The 26768-nt window shown below is 46.6% G+C and overlaps 1 protein-coding gene across 1 annotated transcript in view; it reads left to right on the plus strand.

Moving 5' to 3' along the window:
* The window catches only part of RGL1 (ral guanine nucleotide dissociation stimulator like 1), a 79164-nt gene extending 55018 nt beyond the window's left edge, over positions 1-24146 (plus strand). The window contains exons 6-19 of the mRNA XM_080407578.1: positions 1298-1422; positions 2035-2244; positions 7349-7452; positions 8600-8684; positions 11152-11241; positions 13107-13193; positions 14339-14371; positions 15786-15907; positions 16775-16864; positions 18929-19115; positions 20063-20413; positions 21737-21851; positions 23153-23334; positions 24015-24146. Of these exons, the coding sequence (XP_080263704.1) occupies positions 1298-1422; positions 2035-2244; positions 7349-7452; positions 8600-8684; positions 11152-11241; positions 13107-13193; positions 14339-14371; positions 15786-15907; positions 16775-16864; positions 18929-19115; positions 20063-20413; positions 21737-21851; positions 23153-23334; positions 24015-24023 (1790 nt within the window). The 3' untranslated portion in view covers positions 24024-24146. The remainder of the gene's footprint in view (positions 1-1297; positions 1423-2034; positions 2245-7348; positions 7453-8599; positions 8685-11151; positions 11242-13106; positions 13194-14338; positions 14372-15785; positions 15908-16774; positions 16865-18928; positions 19116-20062; positions 20414-21736; positions 21852-23152; positions 23335-24014) is intronic.
* Positions 24147-26768: the final 2622 nt, after the last annotated feature.

The raw sequence follows: 26768 nt of genomic DNA on the forward strand, positions 1-26768 counted from the left end.
ACCCACAGAAAAATAATACTGGAGCAGAGGTCTCCATTTATCTCCTTTATCTCTGTCAATAAATTGTGCAATTGGAATATAAAGATGGAAATGTGGATACAGCCTGTAGTTATAATTTGTTGCATCAAAACTGTAGCAATTTACGTTGATTATTAGGTTTTACTAATTAACGAAGAAAGGAAAAATGAAGTATTTAAAAAAAAATGACGAAGTCTCACTTTATCTGCTTTTGTTGCTTTTGTGTCTCTTCTGCTTTAACTGGGTATGAAGTATTGTGTAACATACTCTGAAGCACGCTGCTTGTTTTTGTTAATGAAATCTCACTAGTTGTAAAATCAGCGCTTCTGTTGTTTGTCTTCAACAAGTCCATTTTTTCCACTCTCTCCTTACGGAGTCACCCTATGGTAAAAGGGATTAGGAAGAGGATTTATGTTCAGGGATTTTCTGACTTTCTCTTCTACCATGGAAAACAAGGGCATATTTCTTTGTGTTTTAATGTGACTTTGTTCCCAGCCTGTGGGAGCCAAAAGGTGACATGGGAACATCTGGAAATACCTTCCCTGCTGCTCTGGATTGGTTCCCTCAATGAGGACAGCTTTCCTCTCTCACCTCTTCTCTGCTGCCCAGAGTAAATTTAGGAGAAGCATTTAGCAGAACGCTGTAGGTGCTCCCTGTATTTACTTTTCTGGGAAAAATGTCCAGAGCAGGAAGGTGAGGGATGCTGGAGTAAGCTCTCTTCAATATAGTCCATGTAGCCACAAAGGGTGCCAAGAAATCTAATATCCCCTTTAATTTCCACACATTGGAGATGAAATCTGGATATAAGAGCATTCCTAATGCAATATTTTTGAGATATAACTGCAGTCTCATCCCCTTGCAGTTTTGGCGCTTCCCCCCCCCCCCCCCCCCCCCCCCGTGACTATAAAATGCATAAATACTGAGAAGTAGATCAGCAAAATTCTGCAATGTTAATAAAGAATTTTTGTTGGGGTGGTGGTGATGTTTTTTCTTTCAGAAGAACGATTAGTGAATGGATGAAGCTGCTTCTCCAGTAAGAGACCCCGAACAGCTCAGTTCTCTCTGTTTCTTTTTCTTCCACCTTTTCTTTGCCAATTTAATCTTCTGGTCATCATCTTTCTCACTAAAATGTGCAGCACCATGGAGCCATTACAATAGACAGGACCCTTTGGGTGTTCTGCTATAATGTGTACAGTGATGTTTTAAAGTAAACGAACATCTGCTTTGATTCACTGTTTGCTGTATAAATTGACTAAGTCGTGTTTTCCATCCTGGACAGATGTGTTCCTTAAGAGTTCCTGCTGTAACCTATACGAAGAGGAGGAACTGGAGATGAGCAGTCCAGAAGATTTCTCTCTTTTCCCAGAAGACCTGGTGGCAGAACAGTTGACATATATGGATGCCGTATGTAGAGCATATGTACTAAAAGTTGTGTCAATAGAAGTATAGCGTTCCAGACCAGGTCTGTTGTTGGGACACAGAACACAGCTCTGGTTACTTATCCAAACTTGCTTTGTTCCTTGGGCTTATTCCTTCTGTCATTCTGAACATTTGGGGGTTTTTTTGTTTTGTTTTTTTTTTTTTTTTTTAAATTGTGAATGTGCATGGTGTAACCTTTTTTGCAAAGTTTAATATTTGACACCTGAGAAATAGCTCGTGTTGACTATATTGCTACCTGGCCTAAAGATGTATATGTACTCTTAACTCTAGTGCTCTGATTTGGTTTGTCTGTATCAATCTCCTCCACATTTTTGTATATAAAAGATTTTCCCATTGGTTATGCAACTGATAAAAAGGTGTCTCTTATTTTCCCAGGGCTTTTAGCTGGCAGTTGTTGTAGGGCATCAAGCCTATAGAGAGTATGCTAAAGTTCATATTTAAAACTTAGAGAAAACAAATATTTACCTTTTAATGCCATATTAGATTTAGGTCCAATTAGTAAATGTGCATTTCTTCTTGTGGACAGTAGAGATCTAGGAGAATCTTGCTGACTTTGACATTTCTGTTTCACTCCAGATACTCTTCAAGAAAGTTGTGCCCCACCAGTGCTTGGGAAGTATCTGGTCTCAAAGGCATAAGAAAGAAAATGTGGCACTCACTGTCAAAGCCACTATCTCCCAGTTCAACGCAGTTACTTCGTGTGTTATCAGCACTATCCTGCAGAGGAAGGAACTCAAAACACAGCAAAGAGCCAAGATCATTGAGAAGTGGATTCTTGTTGCACATGTAAGTCGTTTGTTCTAGACTGTTTAATGTTTCTTGTGCGGGTGCCTCGGAGTGAGGGTGCTGGGAGGGGAGAAGGGGGTTGTATGCATTGGTCCCAGGCCAGTGACCATCTTAGCTCTAATTCTTCCTATTTTTGACTGAATTTATTTGTAATAGCAAATGAAGTATTGCCCTTCCTCTCCCGAGTTCCTTCCCCACCATGGAAATGGGGTTGATGTTTCTCTCTTCACAGGGCTGGGAGTGCTAATTAACGGGCAGGGCAGATCCCGTGCCTTGCAGATGGGGTGCACCGTATATTTGATAACGTAACATTTGTGATAAGATAGGTATAAATTCGACCAGTTCACTTCCCTAGGAAGAAAACACTGCTCACATCAGTGAAAGAAGTAAAGTGAGGGCTGGCATCATCCGAAGGGTAGGCTTGTTTTCAGGGGATAACGAGGGTGGAATAGGACTGGCAGTGGTGCAGGCAGCGGGCGCAGTCAGCACAGGCTGTGCGCTCCCTTGCCTTCAGCTGCTCCTGCTCAGCCAGTGAGCATCTGCTCCCTGTCTTGCATCTATGGACACCATGGCCGTGGGCATCAGGGGTGGTGGAAGACAGCACAAGTGGTTGTGTTTTCATGCATTTATATAGGTGTGTGTATGTGTGCAAGTAAAGTAAACACAAGGTCCTGCGTTTAAGCGCAGACAAAACTAACTTACTTCCAGGCTGCAGTAGCCTGTTTAGCATGGAAAAACTTTTAAGTAATTGTTTGTACTCTTTTGATTTGAAAGATTCTTGGGGCTGAAAGGTCATTTGCCTGCTGAATTATTCACGGTTTATATCGGGTATACAAAGCAGCTGGGTTTGGAAGGGGGCAAGAGGTGCAAGCAGCAATCAGAAAAAATGCAGAGAGTTACAATACGGTACCAGTCTGCCCATCTCCTTACCTTTCTGCTTGATCCTTGTCTCACGCGTTTCTCTAACACATTTTTACTCTTTGCTTCAATTCCTTTCTCTTGTAGAATCATAGAATGGTTTGGGCGGGGAGGGACCTTTAAAGGCCATCTAGTCCGACACCCCTGCCATGAGCAGGGACATCTTCAGCTAGGTCAGGTTGCTCTGAGCCCCGTCCAACCGACCCTTGAGTGTTCCCAGGGATGGAGCATCTGCCACTCTCTGGGAAACCTGTGCCAGTGCTTCACCACCCTCATTGTATAAAAATGTCTTCCTTGTATCGAAATCCACCCTCTTCTAGTTCAAAAGCATTACCCCTTGCCCTATGGCAACAAGTGGTGATAAAAGGTTTGTCCCCATCTTTCTTACAAGCCCCCTTTAAGTACTGAAAGGCTGCAGTAAGGTCTCCCCAGAGCCTTCTCCAGGCTGAACAAGCCCAACTTCCCAGCCTGTCTCCACAGCAGAGGTGCTCCAGCCCTCTGGTCGTTTTTGTGGCTTCCTCTGGACCTGCTCCAGTAAGTCTTTGTCTTACTGTGCTGAGGACCCTGGAGCTGGACACAGTACTACAGGTGGGGTGTCGGGAGAGCCGAGGGGCAGAATCACCTCCCTCCACCTGCTGGCCATGCTGCTATTGATAGAGCCCAGGATATGGTTGGCCTCCTGGGCTGCAAGCGCCCATTTTCTGCTCATGTCCATCTTTTCATCCAGCAGTACCCCCAAGTCCTTCTCAGCAGGGCTAATCTCGATTTCTTCCGCCCCCAGCCTGTGTTGATACTGGGGCTTGGCCCTGCCCAGGTGCAGGGCTTTGTCCTTGGCCTCGTTGAACATCGTGAGGTTCACATGGGCCCACCTCTCAAGCTTGTGCAGGTCCCTCTGGCTGGCGTCCTGTCCCTCAGGTATGGCAGCTGCACCACTCAGCTTGGTGTCTGCGAACCTGCTGAGGGTGCGCTCCATCCCATGGTCCGTGTCACTGATGAAGATATTAAATAGTACTGGTCCCAGTATGGACCCTCGAGGGACACCACTTGTCATCCATCTCCATCTGGATATTGAGCCATTGACCACTGCCCTCTGGGTATGCCCATCCAACCAATTCCTCATCCACCGAACGGTCCACCCGTCAAATCCATCTCTCCCCAATTTAGAGAGGAGGATGTTGTGGAAGAGCGTGTCAGTGGCCTTTCAGAAGTCCAGATACACACCCATAGCTCTTCCCTTGTCTGTGATGTGGTTACCCCATCGTAGGAGGCCACTAGGTTGCCCTTGGCGAGGGGATGCTGGCTGTCGCAGACCCCTCCCTGTCCCCCACGTGCCTTAGCGTAGCTCCTAGGAGGATCTTGTAGCAGAGCTTTGTGTGGAAGTGTTTTGCAGGCCTTCTTTACGTAACTGCGGTTTGCTGATTTCTTAGATTTGATCTTTAATATTTTACTGTAACCTTTTTAACTCTCCTCAGAGCGCTGGGCAGCTGGCAGTAAACCAGATCGCCCTTTTGAAGGGAACATTTAGAGCACTTTCTTATGGACGTGTGATGACTTTTGTTTTAAGGATCACGTAGATTCTTTCTGAGCTCTACAAAATGAGCAGTCAGAAAAAGCTCGAGCCGCACAGGGGCTTCCCGGCCTTGGCCGTGCACTTTGTGCTTCCGGAGGCCGCGTTGTCCGTCCTGGCACTACGCTCTGGCAGCTCCGCGGCTGGGGAAGCGGGTGTGGGGAAGCAGCCTTTCACCTCTCCGCGGGCACTTACGTCGACTCGTTTCTGTTACCATCCGATGCCTGCTTTATAGCCTGTGTGGCTGGGTTGGGAAGGCTGGTTCCTGGTCTCTGTGTGCAGACCTTTTAGGTGGCGAGGGTACCAGCTCAAGGGGACGGCCTGGGCGAGCAAGTCCGATCATCGCGGGGCAGCAGGCAGCCTTGGGGAAACCAGGACAGGCACCACACTCATCATACTTGTTCTGTGGATAGAGAACTTTGTTCTCCACCTCTGTTGATTCAGGACTTCTCCCTTTACTTCAATTTATACACATAATTAAATACTCCAGTCTTAGCTAAGCACATGAAAAATGCATGCGCACGCTCTACGAAATAATTGCACACATAGAACAGCTCGTTGCATATATACTTAGCTGCCCACTTCTAAGCAAGCTGCTTGCTTTCTGCATGCAAATGAGTGTTTTGAATAGCCTGATGCCTGAGTTAGAAAATAATCCACTCATTAAAGTGCAGTTATTCACTGACAGCTAACTCTGTACCTTAGCAGCGTGGAGTTCCATGTTTGTTATCTGTTCGTGACTGTTGGATCCAGTTTCTTGGTTTACAAGATAAAGTAGACACTTTTTCTAGCTGCCAGCCTTCTCTTCTCCACTTAGATCTAAAGTTCCTGACCAGGAGCAGCCAATTTCATTCACACAATATTTTCTTTAAAAATATAAATAAAAATTACATCATTAATATCCTGTTATGCTTAATTTTTTTTTAAAATCAGTTGCTTCTGCACAGGATTCTTTCTGGTTTTCCCCTTGTGAAGGACACAGCATGAAACAAAGTTATTCAAACCAGTCTTAAAAATTCTTCTGATATCCTAACGAAAGCTTGCTAAAGTTTAGTCTGCAGTCAGTTAAACCATTGAGAACACAAAATCCAATATTGAATTCCTAATGTGCTTTAAATTATGCAACGTGCAATTAAGTCAAGATGGTTCCAGATTGGATCCTCCAGTCCAAACTCCTGTTGTGTTTGAAAAAAAGAAATGCTGAGAATTTGTGCCTGTAATCAGTGTTCTCCCCAGCCTGAATTTCACGTTGAACATAAAGAAAGAAGGGTCTTGTTCTTAAATGTCTCAGTCTCTGAGAAAGAGCTGTTACATGGCTTCTTTGGCTCTGAACCTTGCAAGAACAGTTTTCAGGTCTTGCGTGCCCTACCACATGATGTTGATTTTTGTCTTTTTATAGCCTAACTGCCAACGTGCTTCAAGTGCTGTTCGCCCAGTCAAGTCTTCTTAAGCCACTCTTTGTTAAAAGTAGCCTCCTGAGTTGCACAAAAGATATCTTTCTTTTTTAAAAAAAGTAAATAAATGGAAGTAAATGTACTGGCTTTAATTGTTAAGTCAATTTTAATGCAACTCATGAGCTGAGTTGTTGACATATTAAGGTCTGACCTTTGTTTACGCTAAGTTGGCTTTACATTTGTTCAGTCCTACAAAGGAAATGAATTACATCTCTTTTTGCTGTAAGGCTCCTTTATGTAATCAGCGTTATTGGTGCAATAATCAGCCCCATAAAACTTTGCAGAAGTGGAATTGTAGTCTGAGTATGTTCTTGTCCACATAGAACAGTCAAATTGGCGGGTTTTGGCTGCTGAATTTGCATGTACAGACACCTGTTTGGGAGAGCTTGTGTTTGCAAGAGTTTCTGAGGTCTGTGGTGCCCATGCTCCAGTTCATGAGCCACCAACAGATCTGCAGGAGTTCCTTGAAAAATGACAGGCCAGACTTTCCCCCTCCTCCTTGCTTCCCTCTGCTTTGCTAGGCATCTCTGCTATTTTTTCGAAAATGAAGGTTTTCGGTATCCTTTTCCATCAAAGCTTTTGCCGCAGAGAAGCTGCGTGGCAAATGTCTATGAACCAGTCTGTCTGTTAGGATTTGATCCCAACTCTGGAAGAGCTGGGAAGGTTTTCCTCTTTAACAGTGTGCACATACTTGAAGAACAGGTTATTCCTTTGCGTGTCTTTATTTTTAATTGACACTTAGATGATTGAGGGTTTATGTTTTAAATACCACATACAAAGAGGCGAAGCCTGGTTTTTCCCCTGAAGGGTAAAAGGGATTGGTAAATATAAAGAGGTTTTTAAGAAGTGTAACATTTATGCTTTTTAGCCTGGCTTCAGGGACTCGGTTTCACTTTTATTTTTACTAGGAGAACTGGAAGCTGTAACACTGCAACATCACCCCAAATACATGAAAGTGAGGAAAACAAGATTTAAGTGCCAAAAGCCCATAAAATATTTGCTGGCTGGAGGGGGGAGTGATATTTCTGATGCTCAATATTTGTACAGCTGCCCGCTTAGCAGTGAGAATGTGTAGCAAGCATGACACCGGTCAAACAGAAGAGCACTAATGTATTCGTAATGCTGACATTTAATGCTCCTGTATTTCTAACCGCTCCTTTCACAGGCATGTAGGATCCTGAAGAATTTTTCTTCCTTGAGGGCCATCATTTCAGCGCTGCAGTCCAGCCCCATCTATCAGCTAAAGAAGACCTGGGCGTGTGTTCCAAAGTAAGCCTCCCCCTCTGCTCCTGTGGCTAGCCCCAGACAAAGGCAAAAAGCTCGGTGCTCACTGTTTTCATCTTGTTCTTCTCAGTCTTCCTATTCTGCTCCTTCATGGACATCTCTGGTAGAGAACCTCTCATTCCTGTGAGTCTCGGGCTCCTTTTTGGGGTCTGACTGCTGTGAACTGCTTTTTCACGTTGAAGAGACAACCTGCCCTCAAGGATACTGGGTTTCTTCTGCCCTTTGTAGTATATTGGATCTTCCACAACCTATTTTGAAAAACCGTGGGACTAGCTACTCACAACTCATGCACACATACCTGCCTGTTGTCTTCTATCCTATGAAGTTCGAGGAGGTCCGGATTGCTACAAACTCTCACTAATCCTCTCCTGGTCCTGACATTTCCTTAAAATATATCCACAAACAACAAAACCCAAACCTGTATTGAAGATAAAGTACTCCCCTGTAAGAAATATTTTTTTTTTTTTGTGCAGCTGGCACATTTACTGCATGCCAAACAGAGACCAGAAGTGTCTCTGTAGGAAAGAGGGTGCTCTGCTGGTTCGGTTTGGGAAGAATGGGTTTGTTCCCTTTGCCTTTGATAAACAAAAAAATGTGGGGCTCTGCCACTGTGTATACTTCTGCATTTCCCCTAGAGAGAGGTGGGCCATTCCTTCTGCTGCCCCCTATTCCTGTTCCTGATTGAAATACTGCTGTCTTGTGTTCCTGGTGTTGGCAAGAGAATGGGACTCGTACACTGAAATGCTTCTAGCTTTCCAGAGTGCATGGATCAGGGCAAAAATGAAATACTTGGGATACCTCTCACAGCTGTTTTTCTGTTCCTTTGTATCCATGTACCTACTTTCTTACAACAAACTCGTACCCGCAGCGTAACTCAAAACCCTGCGTACCTGTGGCATTGCTTTGTGATGTTGTCAAATAAGGCCTGACTTTACTGGGAGCACCAGAAGATCCCGGGAGGGTTCCTAGCAGGTGTGCAGCTGGATGCAGTCTCACTGGATGCGTTTTGGTGGTGGTACCCTTTACATGGCCAACTGTTAATGATTTGTGAGAAATGTTTTGTAATCAGCATTAGTAGTAACATAGTATCTGATGCAGGGCTTACTAATAACCTAAATCTTTTCCTGTACAGGGACATAGTGCTGCTGTTTGAGGAGCTGTCTGAAGTCTTTTCAAACCGTGACAACTATTTGATAAGCAGGGAGCTGCTAATGAAGGTGAGAATTAGCGGGAGCCGCAAGGCTTGGGATCTCGGGCAGAGCTGTCAGCCCTTTGGGCTACCCAGCCGCCAAAGCTCGTCCCCCCCGCGCATGGAGAACCCCCGTGGTGCTGCGGGGAAGGCAGGTCTGTACGTCTGTGCTTTTGTGCTGGCCTGAGCGGTGGTTTGATCGTTCCTGAAGGAACCTACAGCAGCGTTAGCCAGCTGAGCTTTGACACCCCTGAGCGCCAGGCTGCAGCGGTGCAGATTCGGTGCAGGCTTGCTCACGAGACAGCGGTCAGGACCCCGGGGAGCCCCTCCAGCGGAACACGCTGCTGTGCTGGGGAGCTGGTGGTGCTCCCCTGAGCACGGTGGTGTCTACCTCGGTAGCTGTGTGCGCCCTACCATACCTGTGATGGAGCTGCAGCCACAACCAGAGCGAAGAGGCGCTGCACGGTGTAATTTTGCTGAGATGAGTTACAAATTAGCGCTTTGGCTTTCTACTGCTCTGTGTAGAGAGGGGAATCTAGCTTGTGCGCCCTCGGAGCAGAGCTGGAAAGGCTCAGGTTTGCGCTGGTGAGCGCGGGGCAGCTCCAAATGAGATTCTCAACTGGGTTGCACCACTGTAGTGCTTTTGACTTCACTGGAACAATGCCACTCAGCTTCAGCTGAGGAATTAAACCAAGATGTTTATACGACTATCCCGTACCTTTCTTGGAACTAGAAAACAGGGCTGGGAATTTCGAAGGAACAGGCTTCCTGCTCTGTGTGTGGCCAGATGGACAACAAAGCAGGCTCTGTCTGAAACAGCTTGACTTCTGCGCTCTCCTGGGCAAACCCCAAGCAGCTCAGGAGCTTGAAAGGAGTGAGGAAGAATAGCAGGGAAAGGTTATATTCTGTAGAAACTGAGGAATGTTTGTGGCAGGTTTTTTTTTCTGTTTACATCAAAAGGTTTCTATAAACTGGCTAACCAGTTTACTTTCTGGCAGTTCCAGCCAGTTAATCTGGCATTTGTACCTTCCCCACTTGCCTTGGTATCTGAAACACTGTTTTGCTCAGGAATGATGGGTGAACACACTCAAACCTGTTAGTCTGTTTTGTTTATCGTCCATTTATCAACATCTGTAGCTAAATTTTAAAGCAGGTGAGACAATAATAAGCATAGATGAAAAATGTGTGTTCAGAACAGCTTATTTAACTAAATATTAAAAGACAAAACAACAACTCGCTCTGAGCCCAGACCTTCTGGCTCCCAGCAAATCACTCTTTCTAGCTGCTGTGAGTGGATTTGCAAAACATTTGGAAAGCAGTGAGAGGAGAAAAATTCCACAGAACAGCTAGAACCTCTCTCCTACTTTTCGTCTTGGACCATTTTGTAACAATTGGAGGATTAATGTCCACTGAATCCTTAAAAGTCTTTTGTTTTCTTTCACTATAAATAGCCTCTCTAGGGAAGCTGTCTTTGACCTTGCCTACCCATCCCACAGATTTAAGCGTAGCACAAAGTGCCACATGAAACAGGTTGGCCGGCCCGGGGAGGGAGCACCGTGTTCTTTCCTCCCCAGACAGCAGCTCTGCTGCGAGCCGCACTCTGAGCTTCTGTGCCTGCCCTTGGAGAATCTCAGGTTTACCTCTCGGTGTCTTGAGGACATTGAGACAACACTCCTTTTTCGTGCGCTCCTGTTTTTCAGCCGAGGAAGGAGATGCAGGTTGAGTGCTCTGTTCGTGAACTGCGGCTGAGAGAAGTAAACGTTGACATGGGAGAATCTTTACAAGTGCAGGCTGTTGCTTTGTGCCTCTTAAAAAAGGCATTGATACTGATTCATGTCCCATCTATCTGAACACTGGAAAAAACAACAGTAACTCCCAGCATCCCGTATGGATTCAGGGAAATAAAGGCGACAGCTCTGTTGTGAAATGGCTTAGCCATTCCCAGAAAAGCCTGAAGTGTGGAGATGAAAACCTGTTACTTTCATTCCCTGCGTGTTTTTTGCTTAGTCAACAAGCCACAGAGGGTGGTTGCTGGATCTGTATGCTGTGGCATAAGAAAAACAACACAGCTTTACATAAGACAGAAATGTTTACTTGTAGCAGTCCTGATTGGGAAATTGAACTGAAATCCTGGGGTCAAGAGTGTCAGGATAGAGTTTAGAGAAGCAGCTGGACACATGAATTATATCTAAGCTTCTCTGATTGGAATTCTCTGAAGATTTTCAGCAGCACTTAGCTTTGGCCAGAGTAGACCCATTTTGCAGAAAAATTCCCTTGTAATCATCTTGTGAGATTCTGTCCAAAATTCCCAATCGGTGTATGAGTCCCAGAAAATTAATGCATGTATGTATACACACATGTCCTTGCACAACAAATATTTTTGCTGGCCTAGCTTGCCTGGTCAAATATATTTGCAATTATTTTACACAAACGTAGATGCCAGCTTACCACTTAGCTCCTCCTTTAATTGCCTTTAATTTCCTTTTAACTCACAGGAAGGAACATCCAAATTTGCCAATCTGGAGAGCAGTCTGAAAGAAAATCAGAAAAGGACACAGAGGCGACTGCAGCTTCAAAAAATTATGGTGTGTTTGGGGTTCTTTCCCTCCCCTCTTCGAACTGGTAATGTAATTAGCCCTAATCAGTGAATTATATAAGAAGCAAAATCTGGAAAGGTGTTTAACAACGTGAGTGTGCAGTAGGTAGTGCTCTTGAACGCGCCCTCTGTCAAGAAAAAGTCGCATCAGCGCTATTGATTAGCTGATACAAAGCAAGTGAACCGAAAGGTTTGGACTGAATATGCAGTCAGAATGTTTGTCCCGGTAAATACACGCCCAAAGCTGTATGGCTGTTGTGCTGCGGATCATAGTAAGCAGGGAATGCTGTGTGTGTATATATATAACGTGCATACATATATATGATCCCACACATGCATACATCTGTGTATTTCAAAGTGGGATTCATGCTGCACCCAGCTGAAGCCTGTGCTGAGCCCCAGGCTGTAACAGGTTTAAAAAACCAGGTTGTAAACCCCAGGCTGTGGGTTTTGGCGCAGCCCAGCTGTCCTTTTCCTCCGGCAGCACCCGCCTGCGTACGGCGAGGCTGGAGGGAAAGGCTGTGCAAAGCGCCCGCGCAGCCAGCACGTCAGCGAGCTGATGCTGGGAACGCTCAAAGATTTCAGGATTCAGTGGCCACGGGCAAGGGCCGCATCGCGTTCCCTGGCGCCGTCTGCCCCTGCCCCTTGCAAAGGGATAACGGGCTGTAGAGGCTGGCTGCTCTCCTTCACGCTTGCTTCTTCACATCCCAACCAGCTGTTTAGGATCGATGCTGAGCCAAGGGTTCGGCCTTAGTTTCAGGTCCAAAAATTCACTAAACCCGTCATAAAAAAGGGGAATAAATGGTTGATGAACATAAAAGTGTTCATAATATTCAGATGTCTTGTTTCTGTCCTGCGAGAAAGAATTCCATGATCTCCTCTTTGTTACCTTTAGAAGGAAATATGGGGAAAACCACACAATTTTTATGTAGTAAAATACGTAATGCAAATACTGGAATTCTTGTGATAAAGAATATTAGCTCTACCCAGAGCAAAAATCTCATTTACTTTTAAACAAGCTCCTAAAGCTTCTGACATACCAGCTTGAAAATTGCAGAATTCTACAGAGATTGCTTTGTCAGATGTGTCTGGTTTCCAGTCTGCTGGTGAAAATGGCTTTTGTCTCAAAGTTGGCAAAGATTTAAAAGAACAGGGGGAGATAAATCTGGGATAGGGAGGCAAAAGTGCCGAATGTGGGGGTTTTTGTCTATTTGTTTCCTTGGAAAAAATACAGATCCTTTTGGATGATAGAAACAAGTATTTCCTTCACAAGTGTAGAAACAACCCGAACCCTAAAAGTGCTAGCAGTCTAGAAAGTTTTAGATTTGAATAATTACTGTTAAAATGCAGTGAAGGGCTGGGGAAAATGGTCACCGCTTGGAGGAAAAAACCTGGGACTTGGTTTGACTTGACTGTCACATGGTGCGAGATCGTCATCAAGTGAAAATGCAGCGGAATGAAGCAGAGAGAGAAGCTGCTTACACGGGTCACCAGGACCGTTGCCCAGCTCTTGCTCTTGTCACAGGCAACCAAGGGACCCCGTCCCTGGCGCTCAGCGCTTCTTCCACGAGCAGGGTTTCCTGGTGACCCGCTGCTAGAAATTGCTGCGTGGTGACAACGCTGTGATACAGAGCCGCTTGGCAATATCTGAGAGGACATCCTGCTCTCCTTAGAATTTCATTTCCATTCTAGTTTAGATACTGAGGATGATACAATGAAGGAAAACAATTTATAAGACCACTCTTTGGTTAAGCAGACTACTTTTATTTCATTTTCTTATACAGGCATATTCTAGCGTTCTAATTATTACCATTTCTCAGTCAATTAATTCACCATTGCTCCGATTGTTTGCAGGGAGTGATGCAAGGCACGGTACCTTATCTTGGTACCTTCCTCACTGATCTCATCATGATTGACACAGCATTTCAGGACTATACAGAGGTAATCTGGGGCAATTTTTTGAATCCTAAACATCCTCCCTGCCTTCCCAGGACTGAGTGTGTCTGTTCCTCTATCTTCTGCTGGGTGCTTCTGCAGCTCTTAAAAGTGGAGGGACCTGTTTTCAAAACAAAGGGAGCAATATGCAGTTTTATTAGCAATGAGAATCCTGCGTGAATTTGAGCGCAGTTACCTCAAGGGACAAGCTTAGCCTTGTATTTTGTCTGGTTTCCTTAGGTTAGAAAAAAGTGAAGACCTTAGGCTTTCCCTTATCCTGTTTTATTTTTTCTGAAAAGAGCATTTTAGGTGTGAAGATTTCTGGGAATAATCGGTAAAATACACAGAATCACAAATTCAGCTCTCCAGCCTCATCACTGAAGTGCTTCAGTACTGACTCAGACACGTCTGAGCCCTAAAGTGATTGAAGAGTTGGGGTTTTTTTAATTCCTCTTTAGCTGGACAAGCAGGGGGAACTAATCTAGCGTAGGTGGGGAAGAAGGATTACAAGAGAGTCTGGTTGTTTGACAGAGAGTGAGGACGGGGCCAATTTGTAAAGGTATTTGTTTCAAAGGACTTTGAAAACTGGCCCCGTTGACGGGCGCTTGAGGAGCCCGGCTGCAGGTGTCGGTATTTATGATAAGAATGGGAAATTCTCCCTGGGCTGGGGATGGTTGCTGGTGTGTGTGGTTGTGGTTTGGCAGAACTGCGCCAGGCGTGCGTGAGGTCGCTGTACATCCGTCTCCTCTTTGGCAGTTTCCCTTCTGGCCACGCTTTGCCTTCAGGTGGTGTTTCTGAAACTCACTGCTAAGCTCACAGCACAGGCAAAAACCAAGTTTGTTTGTTTCTTGCCTGCAAAACCCTGCAGGTTTCTTCAGACCTGAGCTCGCCACAGCTTTGATGAGCATTCTTGTGCTGGGCTTTTCTTCTTGGGCAGGTTGCCAGTTAGGCCAGAAGGACAGGTCTCCTTTGGAGACTGGGATATACGAGTGCTGTGGTTTACACCAGATCTGGAAACTGGTATTTTTAGAAGGTCACTGCTCAGAGCAGGTCTGTGCTTTACATTAGCCTTGCTACTTCATCCTGTTTGTGATTAAATTCACCTAAGCATGTGCTCTTCCACTCTGATTCCTTCTCTTTCCTTCCAACAGGGTGGCCTGATAAATTTTGAGAAGAAGCGAAAGGTAAGTTCAATGTTCTGTGATTTTTAGTTTACTGATGCCCACTTCTAGAGCGTTCCCGTGGCAAGGGCATTTGTTTTTGCTCAGGCATTTACAACAGCTGCTAATTTTAATGCAAGTTCGTGAGGAGAGAATAGATCCCTGAAATGCTGTCAGCCTCTGCCAGACTGCGAGGGGTGGCACAGGAACAGAACCTACTTTTTACACGCGTGCAATAGGGCAAAGTGGCTGCAGGCCACTTCCATGGGTTTTACATCTGGGATTTGCACATTCCCTCAATTTGGGGCTCATGGCAACGTGTGTATGTGCTGAAATCAGAGCTGCTGGCACGAGACCGTTGCTTCCCAGAAGGCACCGTTTGTACCTTCCTTCTGCTGCAGTCAATTATTTGTAGGTAAAGGCTGCGAGATAGGGAACTAGGAACATGGGACTGAGAAATAAACGCTATCAGGCTTTCCGTTCTGCCTGATCCTTGTTGGTCAGAGGTAAGTAATGCTATGTAGGAGTAAAGGTCCTAGGGTTACATCTGTCCGAATGAAGTCGTGCCAAATCTCCGTTCTGGGGTCTGAAAGCAGACTTGGATTTGGCTGTGATGGAGCCATTTCCTTCCCTTAACTCTCCCAGCTCTACAAACCACTTCTTGGACTCGCCTCATATGTATAACTCCACGGCTCAGGATACTAATAATGCGATAGGCGAGCTGCTCCGTTCCTGCGTCCCGACTCTATGACCTGCTCTAACACAAGGAGTTTGTAAGCATTATTTTGGCAAAATGTGTATGCAAGTGGGATTACAGACGAGCAGCGCGTTCTAGTCGCATGTATCAAGGAGAGCATTTTAAAATTCCCTGGTGTGAGTGTGAGTGTACAACATGCGAAGCTGTGGAGGATCAGACTCTGCTTCCATTGCAGACACCCCTGATCATTACCTAATTATTACCCTTGCCTGCTGCCTGAGAACCACCCAGGTACAGAGCAGTATTCTCTGGCAGCAGGTCTGGCCAGAACAGGGTGAGCGGGCAGGGTAATTGAAGAATTTATGACCACTTGCTACCCTAGTTCCTAGAGGAACAAGCAGCAGTGCTGCTGTTCGGTGGGTTTGCACCGGTGTTACACTTGGGTTACTACTTGGGAAAAGCTCAGTGATGAAGTGTGGTTCCTTGTGTTTGTCTTCTAATTTGTGTGTGTCTGATAAAACACTCACTTTTCAAGGCACGTTACGGATGCTGGGGGAAAAAACCCCAAACCAATCTTCATTGTTTGAAAAACTGGTTCTTGAAATAGTCACTCGACTAAAACTGAACTTCAGGTCAAACCAAGTTTGGCCTGGATCTGTTGTATGTGATTAGTATATGAATGAGTTTGACTTTATCTTGTTTTCTAATTGGAATTCCTGTTTGTTTATTTATTTTCTTAAGGAATTTAAAGTAATTGCCCAAATCAAACTTCTACAGTCTGCATGTAACGGTTATTGCATGACACCAAACCAAAAATTCATCCAGTGGTTCAGACGACAGCAGCATTTAACTGAGGACGAGAGGTAAGTTCTCAGTCCCGCTGGCGAAGCGGGCTTTTCTGACCCCACACCCACCTGCGAGTAGGTTATGTCAGCCTTGAGCTCTCCTCTTATACACACACACACACACACACATATATATATATACACTGCTGCTCCAGGAGAGTGGAAGTACATCTGCCTTCTACTAAACAGCTGCAGAAGAACAGTGAGCAGGGCTTAGTTTTCAGACTGGAAATCAGGCTTCTGACTGACATATGAGGGTCCGTGGTGTCTGGGCTGTCTGTGTGCCTGGGCACACGCTCCGAAGCGCATCCTAAGGGATGTCGAGACGCAGTTGCTGAGCGTTCAGCTGGGGGGTGCAGGCAGTGGGTAGCCACAGCACCACAGAGCTGGCCGAGCGCTCGTCAGATCAATGTCTCCTGGGTGTCTGCGGTGGGTTTGGCAGCCCTGCTGAGTTCTACGGTCCTGCACGTGCTGCAGGACCAACCCAAGACAATTTATTTACAGCATTTCAATATCTGCAGTAGGTATCTGAATACCACTCTGCTGCACTAAGAGTCTAACTAAGCACAGATACCTACTGCGTTGTACCAAGTTGTAGTAAAAAAAAAGTAAGCTTATCAAAGATTCACATTTTCTTTCTTTGCAAATAAAATAATGAATGTCATACAAAAAAGCACTAGTTTTTTAAAACTGTTACAAAGAAGAGAAACATCCCCTTCACCATGGTAAATTGTAGATGGAGCTATGTCCCTCTTTGTGGGCTTGTAACCTTCTGTGAAGTGGGAATAACTGAAGGTTTCTCGAGCTTCTTGATTATTGCTACTTGGAGATATAAAACTAATAGTATTGTCTGTAAAAATTAACCCAGTGGCCTCTGTTCTGCAGTTACACCCTTTCACGTGAGGTTGAAGCAGCTGCTGACACCAGTGGCACGTCACCAAAATCTCGGAAAAGCATGGTGAAGAGGTTCAGCATGTGAGTACGGTGGGGCAAAGGGCGTTTGGTGGTTTAATGTGAACGTGAAAAGATCAAACAAGCAGTACTTAATTCACCAGCTGAAAAACCCGGCCGGGGATCCAGACCACTGTGTTACTCTAAGGAGACACCATCAGCTAGAAATGCATACTTCTGCCTGAAGCTGTCCCTTTCGATTGTTATAAGTAGTCCGGAGGACTATTAATGGTGAAAGAGATTAGAAAGAAACAAGCCTTCCTAAGGTGTCAGAAAAGGGAACAATTTTAGTGCTGGATTATAAATTCAGTATCTATTGTGTAATAACTTCCCTGAATGCAGTAGCAAAACAGAGTAAATGAGAGTGAGTCTGGCCTATTATTAATCTAATCTGCTATACACATGCAAAAATTCCTTGAAGGATTTTAATATGAAAATTAAGGTTAGCAAAAAGGCATTTGATATGGAAACAATCTGCCTAACTCCCTCCAAGTTAGAGAAGGAAAAAAATCATGGGGACGTGGTCTGATTTAGTCTAATACCACAGAGATTCAAACAGGAGGTGGGTGGAGAACAGGGGCACGCAGCTGAGGCAGGCACAGGAAACAACAGACTAGCAGGAATTCGGGGAGAGCTGCAGGGAATGAAAGCAGAGGTCAAGGACTGAAGTAAAAGTATCTTAAAGGTGAGAAATTTGAACCTAATGGGGGAGGAGGTAGGAAGGGTCTCCCACAGAGCACTGGCACGATGAAGATGAGGAGGGGGGAAATGATGAATGAAGAGCACTGTCAGCTCTTAACTGTCTTTTCCTCCTTGGTCCTTGTACCTGGTTTCCTCAGAACAGCCAGCAGCCCTTCACGGCACGGCAGTGCTACTGCAGGTTAGGGTCTGAAAGAAGACGACGCATTTTCAATCTAGAGTTTTGAGTTCTGATAGGCAAAAACTATCCGGGCAGCCTTTTGGAAAGCATTTTGACTAGTCAATCTGAGCTGGCGGTGTCACGTTATGATAACGTCAGCTTTGAAGCTGACAGTGCCTGGACTCTCGGTGGCCTCTCGTTTGTGTCTCCCTTGGCACATGCCCGAGCTGTGTGTAAGAGCTGTCGCTGTGGAGCACAGGCTTTATTCTCTCCTTGCTGACTGCGTTGCAGTGCTGTAGTATTGTAATTTACCGTATTGAGTTTGTTTGCGCTGTGCGGTCTTTGTCTAAAGAATTGTTTCATCTGCGCTCTGAATGCATTTTGCAAATTAATACTTTAGAAAAGACTGGCATAATTCATCCCGGCAACAGTGAGTGACACCTCTCTAAATTGTTTAAATCATTAACTGCATGCTGACATAGCATCTAATTCACCTTGCTTCTCTACTTCATGTATTATACAAGCTTATTTCCTTTGACACTCCTTTAAATTTACTTGACCTGCATTTAGAAATGAGTCTCGGAGAGGAAGAGCCTATAATTTACACTTTCTTGTGATCTCCTCGTTGTGTACATCTGCATTCAGACTCAGAGAGAAACTGGTATCTGTGGCACCTCCAGCGAGTGGAAGAATTGTCAGCAGGGATGAATTTGCCTTTTGAAAACCTTTGCCCAGTTTATGGCCATGTGTTACCTCTCACGTGCTGTTTTCACTTACGGCGACTGAGTAGGTTTTACGGTGCCTGGTGTCAGGGGGAGCAGGGAGCGACAGCAGCGTGGAGGAGCGGGTCAGGTGGAGCCAGCTGCCATGCCTCTAACTGTCCCCTCATCCCCTGGGTTTGTAAACACATCAGGTTTGTGATCAGTCATTTCCTAGCCAGTGAGTCTGAACATTTAACAGACCAAAAGAGGAGTCGTGTTTGCGGTACTGGAGCATTAGCTCCGATTTTGGCTTTGCGGCTGGTGGGTATGCCAGGTCAAGAAGATACCGTGGTAGTGTGTAACAAACTCTTTGACAAACCGTATCAACAGCACAGAGGAAATGAAAAGAGGCCACTCAAGATAGGAAAACAAAACAGTATGTAAGATTTTTGAACCGTGACAGCTCTGCGCAGCCTAGCTCTGTTCTGCTTTCACTTACTGGCTTTGGTGCTTTCTTTTTTGCCCTAGACTGCTGCTAGGCTCTGAGGTGCTCGTCCATAGGACACCCACAAAGCCGGAACCCAAACCTACTCCGGGTGGGAGCTCCGGTGAGAGCACAGACTCGGCCAGTGTTTCGTCATGTGAGCTGAATCACTCGGAACCTGAAGACATCTGCATCACTGCCACAGACGCTCCTGCTGAGTCTCAGCAGAAGGTACGGGCTGGCTTCATTGCCGGGTGTGCTGTACCTGGGAGAGCCTGGCGGCGCTGCGGGCGGGTCCGAGGCGCTTGCCCAGCTCTGCTGGTCTTGACTAGAGTGTTGCTTTTAGTGGGATGGAGAGACTCTAGAAGCAGGTGTGTGAAAATGGAAGTGACCCAGTTGGGATTTTTGCAGTCTCAACTGTGTTGCTGAGACACGAGGCGGACTAAAGTTATTGCATCGTTGAAGCCCTGAAAAGGGTTATTTTGCTGACAAGTGTCATATTGGGGGTTTGCTTATGGCCATTGTAAATTAAATTGTACTAAATGTTCTTAGGCCAAATGAAGCGTGAGGTCCCAGATACTGGCATCCCTAACTCATTTAAACTGTTTAGCTGCAACAGTTGTTACGGTGGGTTTGATGAGTTGGCGAGGGAGGATACTCTCAGCAGACAAAGAGAAAGGCAAAAACCCTGAGCATCAGGGGAAGGACGGGGGCAGCTTCCAACCAGGGAAGGTTATTCAAGAAGTGGCAGACAGGGAGGCGTGTGTGTATTTTTCGCTCGTGGAAAGGCTCTGACCTGGAGCAGGAGCAGAGGTGCTGGTGATGCCTTCTGCTCTTTCCCAGCTGGTCCTGGTCACTGGCTGGTTGCACTCAACCTGCTTCTGTTCACTGTATCTGCTGCCACCTCCCGGCCCGCTCCTCCTGCGAGGCCAGAACAAGCAGCGCAGTGTCCAGCACACCAACTTGGAAATAAGTTTTCATTAAAATGGTGAAATTAGTCAAGTGAAGTTCACTTTTTCTGGAGGCAAGGCAATACCTCTGCCAGCCTGCTGGACACAGTGCAGATGGCGGAGGTTTTGCATGTGCCTTCTGCTTTCTTAAGTTCTTCCTCAGAATGACATGTATAGACATACAAAATGTCCAGCTGATGACAGTTTTTCTTTCTTTCTGTTGTGTAGGGCCATGAATCCTCCCCACCTTCCCCTTCCCCTTCCCGCCCCCCTTCCCCTTCTTCCCCTTCTTCCCCTTCCCGCCCCCCTTCCCCTTCCCACCATTTTCCCCCTTCCCACTCCCTCTCCTCCCCTTCCCCTTCTTCTTCCCCCTCCTCCTCTTCCTGCACCAATTCCATGGAGAGACCTTCCTTGGGGGATCCATCTTCCATTCTAACCTGTTACGACGACTCTGCCAACTCCGTGACACCTGGAAGCTCACAAGTACCGTCTCCTGTTTACAACCAGCAGAACGGAGACACGTGTATCATTCGGATCAGCGTAGAATGTGACAATGGCAATATGTACAAGAGCATTGTGGTGAGTAGTGTGGGAACAGACCAGCGCTGTTACCGTTGCTGATGTCACGTTTTCATTCAGGGTGACTTTAAACAAATGGTGTTTTCAGTGTTGAAAGCACCTGTTCACTGAAGGGACTAATCAAACCTGGCTTGAAAGGGAAAATCACAAATGTTACAAGTCGGGATACGTGGAGCATGGTATGAATGAGAGGTTTGAAAACAGTATCTTTGTGGAGGTTTCTGGTCTTGAAATGAAAGCCTGCGGTTGAAGCTTTTGATAAAAGTGAGGCATTTTGATCGAGTGCAGGCTTTGCTGCTCCTGCCCTTCTGCTAGCCCTGGCAGCTTTTACTCTAGCTCAGAAGCTGCGTGTGAGTTTTGACACCAGATGCCACGTGCTGTTTTCCTGGAGAAGCTCCCCCCAGGAGCTGGGTTCTGGGAACAGGGAGCTGTACGCGAGGAAGCTGGCAAGCCCTTTAAAGACACAGCTGCTTTCTGCAGCGAAGGTTGCCAGACCAGCAGCAACCAGTGTTCAGGTGTTTCCCTCAAGGCTGGTTCTCTGGGGGGCTCCCAGCAGCGCTGGGCCAGCAGCCGAGGGAGCGCCGGGCTGTGGCTGATGTGACTCGCTCGCCATCTCTCCCCACAGCTCAGGGAGACTCAGCAGCCGAGCAAACGCTTTGGGTCCCTCGGGGCCTGGGGGGTGAGGGGGGAACAAACGCACGGGGTGCGGCGGGTAGGTCTCAGCATGCGTAGCTACCTTGGGACGGAATGGTGTGACCTCCCCAGATGGCAGAGCTGTTCCCTGAGGGGCTGACAAATTCGCCTGCTGGCACGACAGATCTTTCTTGTCGACTGCACAAGGCTCTGGAGGGAGCCCTGTGGCTGCTCCGGCTGCACAGCACTTCCACAGCAGACAGTAAACCCAGTTACAAGGCCAGAAATCTTTGCACGATGTCAAAGGAAGTATTTAGCACAGGAGACTGCAGATTAACTGATGTCTGCAAACAACAGACGGGGCAGCACTTTATGTGGACTTGTGTGTCTCCTCTCTTGAAGTGTTTGCTCAGGAGAGCAGACACTGCGATTTACTGCTGTCTCTTCTAGTACAGTAACTGTCATCTTGAACTAGAAAACCACCACCACCACCAAAGGTCACAAATACCATGGGTTAGTATCTGGCAGTATCTATCTACTACTTTGTCACTGACCCATCGTATTTTTTTTCAGTTCTCTGAAATCTTTTCCAAGACCAAGTGGTCTGCAGAAGGGCAGGCCTTCGTCAATGACTAAATCATTACACAGAGTGAATAAGCAGAGTCTCTCATTGCAACTCTCTCTTTCCAGCTCACTAACCAAGACAAAGCTCCTGCTGTCATCCGGAGAGCTATGCAGAAGCACAACCTGGAATCGGATGCAGCTGAGGATTATGAACTTGTGCAGGCCATCACTGTGGACAAAGGTAGGGCAGGAGAACTCTGCTGCTGCCTGAAAAGTTCTGCTGGATTTGGAAGGAAGGAGCAAAACATGAAGCAACATTAGCAATGCCACAGATGTGTTGTCACAGCTGGCAGTGAGATGAAGCCCCCGTGCTAACTGGTGCACAGGGATGATGTATCATGGTCTGTCAGCATGTGGCTGTATACATCGTGGGGTGCCAGCTGTCCACCTCGGCGTGTGCATGCGACTGGAGAGCAGTGTCTGCCACGGGGGCCGGCATATGACCCCCCCAGGGGTCAGGTGTCACGGTCCACTCAGTGAACTCTTGATGGTTCGTTTACTATGATCTCAAAGCGCAAAAAATCAAGGCAACCACACCAAGGGGCTATGCTTTGATCAAACAGTGCAACTTTATTGTTCACCTGTAAAGTGGTGTGCGATAGACAAGAGTGACAGGTAGGGAAGAAAAGGTAAAGTGAAAAAGAAAAGAGGATTATAGCCACCACCACGGGTCGAAGGTGCCCCTATGGTCCCAGGTCCAGGCAGCGTCCCGCCGGTCCTTCCCATCGTGATCCTGGGTGGGGAAGACCTCCAAAGTTTGGTTGCTGAAGAGCCGTCTTTTATGCCAAGGAACACACCTTGCTCCTCCTCTGGCAAGCACAGTTACCACTGTGTCCAAAGAGGAGGGCCTGAGGCGTGGTTTGCCTTAGGGGCAGGTAGCTCGGGACCAGGAGGTGTGTTTTTGTATTATGATGATATTATAATGAAGGAAGTTCACCTGAAGTTCAACTTTTCTGGTTCACTGCTATGACAGTGGTTGTGATCCATCTTCTGGACGGCGGTTATGCAGCCTTAGCGTAGTTGTTCCTTTCAGTCCCAGGTAGCAGGGAGCAGCATAGCACTCCTCGTACCACGCAGTTCTCCTTCCCAGGGTCTTTGTGTCTTGGTGTCCACGAGGACCCCATTCCATCTCCAGGTCACTGTTGGCAACGTTGAGACAATATCGTTCTCTTTGGACCAACTCTTACAGCAGGGCAGGTCGAGGTCCTTCCGCCGTCATCCGGCCATGCAAACAGAGCTTCCAGCACAAAAAAGGGGGAGCAGGGGGGCTGAGGACAGGAGATGGAGGCCAAACCCCAAGCACGTCCAGCCTGGCTGGAGGCCCTGGCAGGCACCTGATGCAGCTTTGCTGCAGAGGCACAGCAGAACGCGGGAAGGGGCTGGCTGCGTGCACTTGGTCTGCTCACCCCTGTTCTCTCCTGGCCTTCCTTCTGTGATGTGCGGTACTGCAGATTAACGCGTGCTCTGGTCCCTCTTTTGCAGAGTTGGTGATCCCAGGCAACGCCAACGTGTTCTATGCCATGAATACCCACGTGAATTTCGATTTCGTCCTGCGGAAAAAAGCTTCAGCCAAGGGCCAGATGAAAACGAGGAGCCGCTACATCCTGACCCTCCCCAGAAGTGCCAAGCGATGCGTTAAAAGAGATGCCGTAGTCTCACAGAAGGTAAAACCCCTTGCTTTCTACCTCCCCTCCCCATCTCCCTCTGTTACTGAATTGATAGATGGCACTGGGTAGTTGCAGGTGCCACTCAGGCTCATGTGTTTTCGCAAAGCGCTTGACTAATCCGTCGGTGCGCTCAGCTGTGCCATGCGCCTGAGGGTAACAGGGAGTGGGGAACACCCAGCGCCTCCCTTCCTTCTGGGACCAACCTTGCACCACTGCAGCTGTGGAGTGTGAGCTGTGTGAGCTGTTACCACTTTGGATTTCCTCGGAAAAGCGGCGCGTGCTGAGCCACCCCTTAAGGGCCTTTGCTGTGTTTTCCCGTGTGGCTGATTCTACACTAGTGGCCATAGCGAGGCCGGAGATGATTTCCACTCCTACCAGGACATACTTCCTTTTACCTGAGGGTCTCAAAGGTCCGACACGATCGGTTTGCCAGGAGTGCCACAATGTTTTCTTGTCCCAAATGTGTAAGGGAGGCACCTTACTGGGATGATCTCTATTGATCCACAAACAGCATTGTGAACAGGCAGTTACTACCTGTTTGCACAGTTTAACTGATATGGGCCATCCTCGGGCTAAACCTTCTTGATATAAGTCTGCTCACCCCTGTTCTCTCCTGGCCTTCCTTCTGTGATGTGCAGTACTGCAGATTAACGCGTGCTCTGGTCCCTCTTTTGCAGAGCTGGTGAGCCTAGGCAATGACAATGTGTTCTGCGCCATGAACACCTGCGTGAATTTCAATTTCATCCTGCGGAAAAAAGCTTCACCCAAGGGACAGATGAAAATGAGCTGCTGCAGCCTGACCCTCCCCAGAAGTGCCAAGCGGGGGTGCTGGAGCAACAGGCACAGCAAAATTACACTGTGAGGAAGGCAAGGCCACAAGGAATAGCTGGTTGAGAACTGCACCTTTTCTACCTTCCAGTATTACAGCAGAACACATCCAGAACTGTGGCCACATACGGACGGACAGACATATATTTATAGGACAAGACAGCCTGGACTATTTTTCATTGTTGTTTTGCACATTAGCCTAGGAGGGTGAGAGCCCCTCCCTAGCGGGGAAAACAGGATGGCAACATTCGCCTTAAGAATACAATGCAAGCCAACTCTGTTAGAAAACATTTTCCTTTGTGCCAGTATTACACAGAAGAAAAACTTTATATTTTTATAGAACTGGAGAAGAAAACTCTCAATACAATGCTGCCTGCACCACAGAGGAGGTCCCAGCCAGCCTCCAGCCAACTGACAGCACTGGTCTGAGGCTTTTGCATTCACATAAACACTCAGTGCTGGAGGCAGCAGAAGCCACAAGGGTGTATATTGCTGTCGCACAACTGGCAGACCTTTTTGCACTTGTTCTACACCAGAAAATTACCTATTTGGGATTTTTTTTTCCAAAGAACTTTAAGAGAATGGACTGCACTTGTTTTTGGATGAATGTCATAAGGCAAACACTACTTGCCTGGATTTACGTCTTGTCTTAATACCACAATGGGTGGTTTTCCTTTTACTTTGCTTTTTTCTTTTTTTTTTTTTTTACTTTGCTCAGGTTACATTAATAGTCATATTAGATTAATAGAAGAAAAAACGATGCAAGCAATGTTAGTTAGGTGATACTATATATAAAACTGTTTTCCCGTTACTTGCCTGGAGTCTTGTTTTCTCTCTTTAGACTTTATTACTGCATGTTAATCATGGGACTTTTTACATCTCCCACCCTGTCACTCTTCATCACTTTTACTGTTTTAACTGTTCTCAACTTCATCCAGCTCCCGCAACTTGCCTTCCCTGTCACCCAGAGAACCTGCAACACCACCTTTTAGCTGTATTCCCTTTAGGTGTAACCCTTCAGCTACAACCTTCCTTCAGTGTTGTTTTACTCTTCAACCTTGCATCCACTAACAGTAACACTATCGGCATTACTGTCATGCATTACTTTTTCATTTCTTTTTTATGGGGATGGCTTTGTGTTTCTTCAGCAGTATGGCTGGAAGAGCCATCCAAGTAAACCAAATGTCTTCCCCACATCACCCACTGAGTAGCAGCAGCTGATCACGAGCCGTGTGTAACCCAGTGGCGTGCTGCAGGACTGCCCAGAGCTTACCAAAAGCTAAAGGTCAGCAAAGCAAAAACCATCCCAGGGCATCAGTCATGCTCAGCGAACCTGCTTTTGCTATGGAGTAGTTTGAGCTTTCAGTTTAAACATTCCTGTTGTAACTAACCAGGTAACTTAGGTTATAGACAAATTTTACAGCTTCTTCAGGAAGTCATTCTCTTTTGGGTCACCAAATGATTTCTGCAGTAAGTTAATACCCAACCCCCCCACCACCAACTGGTTTGAGTGTTTCTCTTTTCCCCATTGTCTCCATCATGGCATTTTTTCCTCCTGGCCTCACAACCATTAGCTTGTTGGGTTTTTTCCCCCTCCCCTGCACACAATACAAATGTTTGGAGTTTACACACGGCATAGACACTTCTTCTGCCTTTCAGCACCATCCCGTACCGCTCACACAGACACCCTGCCGTTCACAAGTCACTTCAGCATTGGCAGAGGCTCCTAAAACTGCCAAAGGTTACACTGAGTCCCTGAGCTACAGCAAGTTGCTTTTGTACTAAAGGGTCTCTCATATTACAACAGCAAAGGCAAAAGAAAGATTATCCTGAATTTGAACCACCTAGGGAGACAAACTGCCACAACAAAACCTTACTCAGTTTCCTTCAGGATAAATACAACCTATTTAGGAATGAGGAACTTCGTATTACCACACTGAGGGGACAACAGCACTTTTCCTGTCTTGAACAAAAGCAAAGGCAGAGGTAGGTAGAAGCAGTTGTATTGCAGATGATAATTTTTAGGGCCTGTCACCATAACCTTTCTTGTGAACAAGCTGCTTTTCCAGCTGGCTTGCTACTTAGACCTTGGAAAACCTGTTCCCAGCTTCTACTGGTCTGGCACCAGGCTCACTGGGGTAGGCACTGCTGGGTGTTTTTTCCATCAGCTGTGGGCTCCTGGGGCTTAGCGCAGATGCTCCACAGCAGAGCAAAAACCCCCTACCAAAAGGAAAAAAAAAAAAAAAAAGGGGTGGTGGTGGAAAGCAGCGCCTGCGGTTCATAAAGCAGCCTGGCATATTCCTACTTACCCCTTGTCAAGTTCTGCTCACAGCAACTCCTTTCCAAGATGTATGAGCAAATGCACAACCCCAGTGTAAGGCACCTCCACACCTGACAGCCAGCAAACAGCTGCCTCAGCCGAAGCCGGAGGGCTGGTGCTCCCACCTGCACTAGTTTTAAAGCCCATGAGATCAGTCATGAAAAAAATAAGTACATGGGGAGTGGAAAAATATCAGAAAAACCAAGAAGTGTTTCAACTGGCTCCTACTTTTCCAAATACAGTTAATCCCGAGTAGGGGCAACACCTGCCAAGGAACTGCAAA

Source organism: Falco punctatus (assembly GCF_963210335.1).
Source record: "Falco punctatus genome assembly, chromosome: 11".
NCBI lineage: Eukaryota > Metazoa > Chordata > Aves > Falconiformes > Falconidae > Falco > Falco punctatus.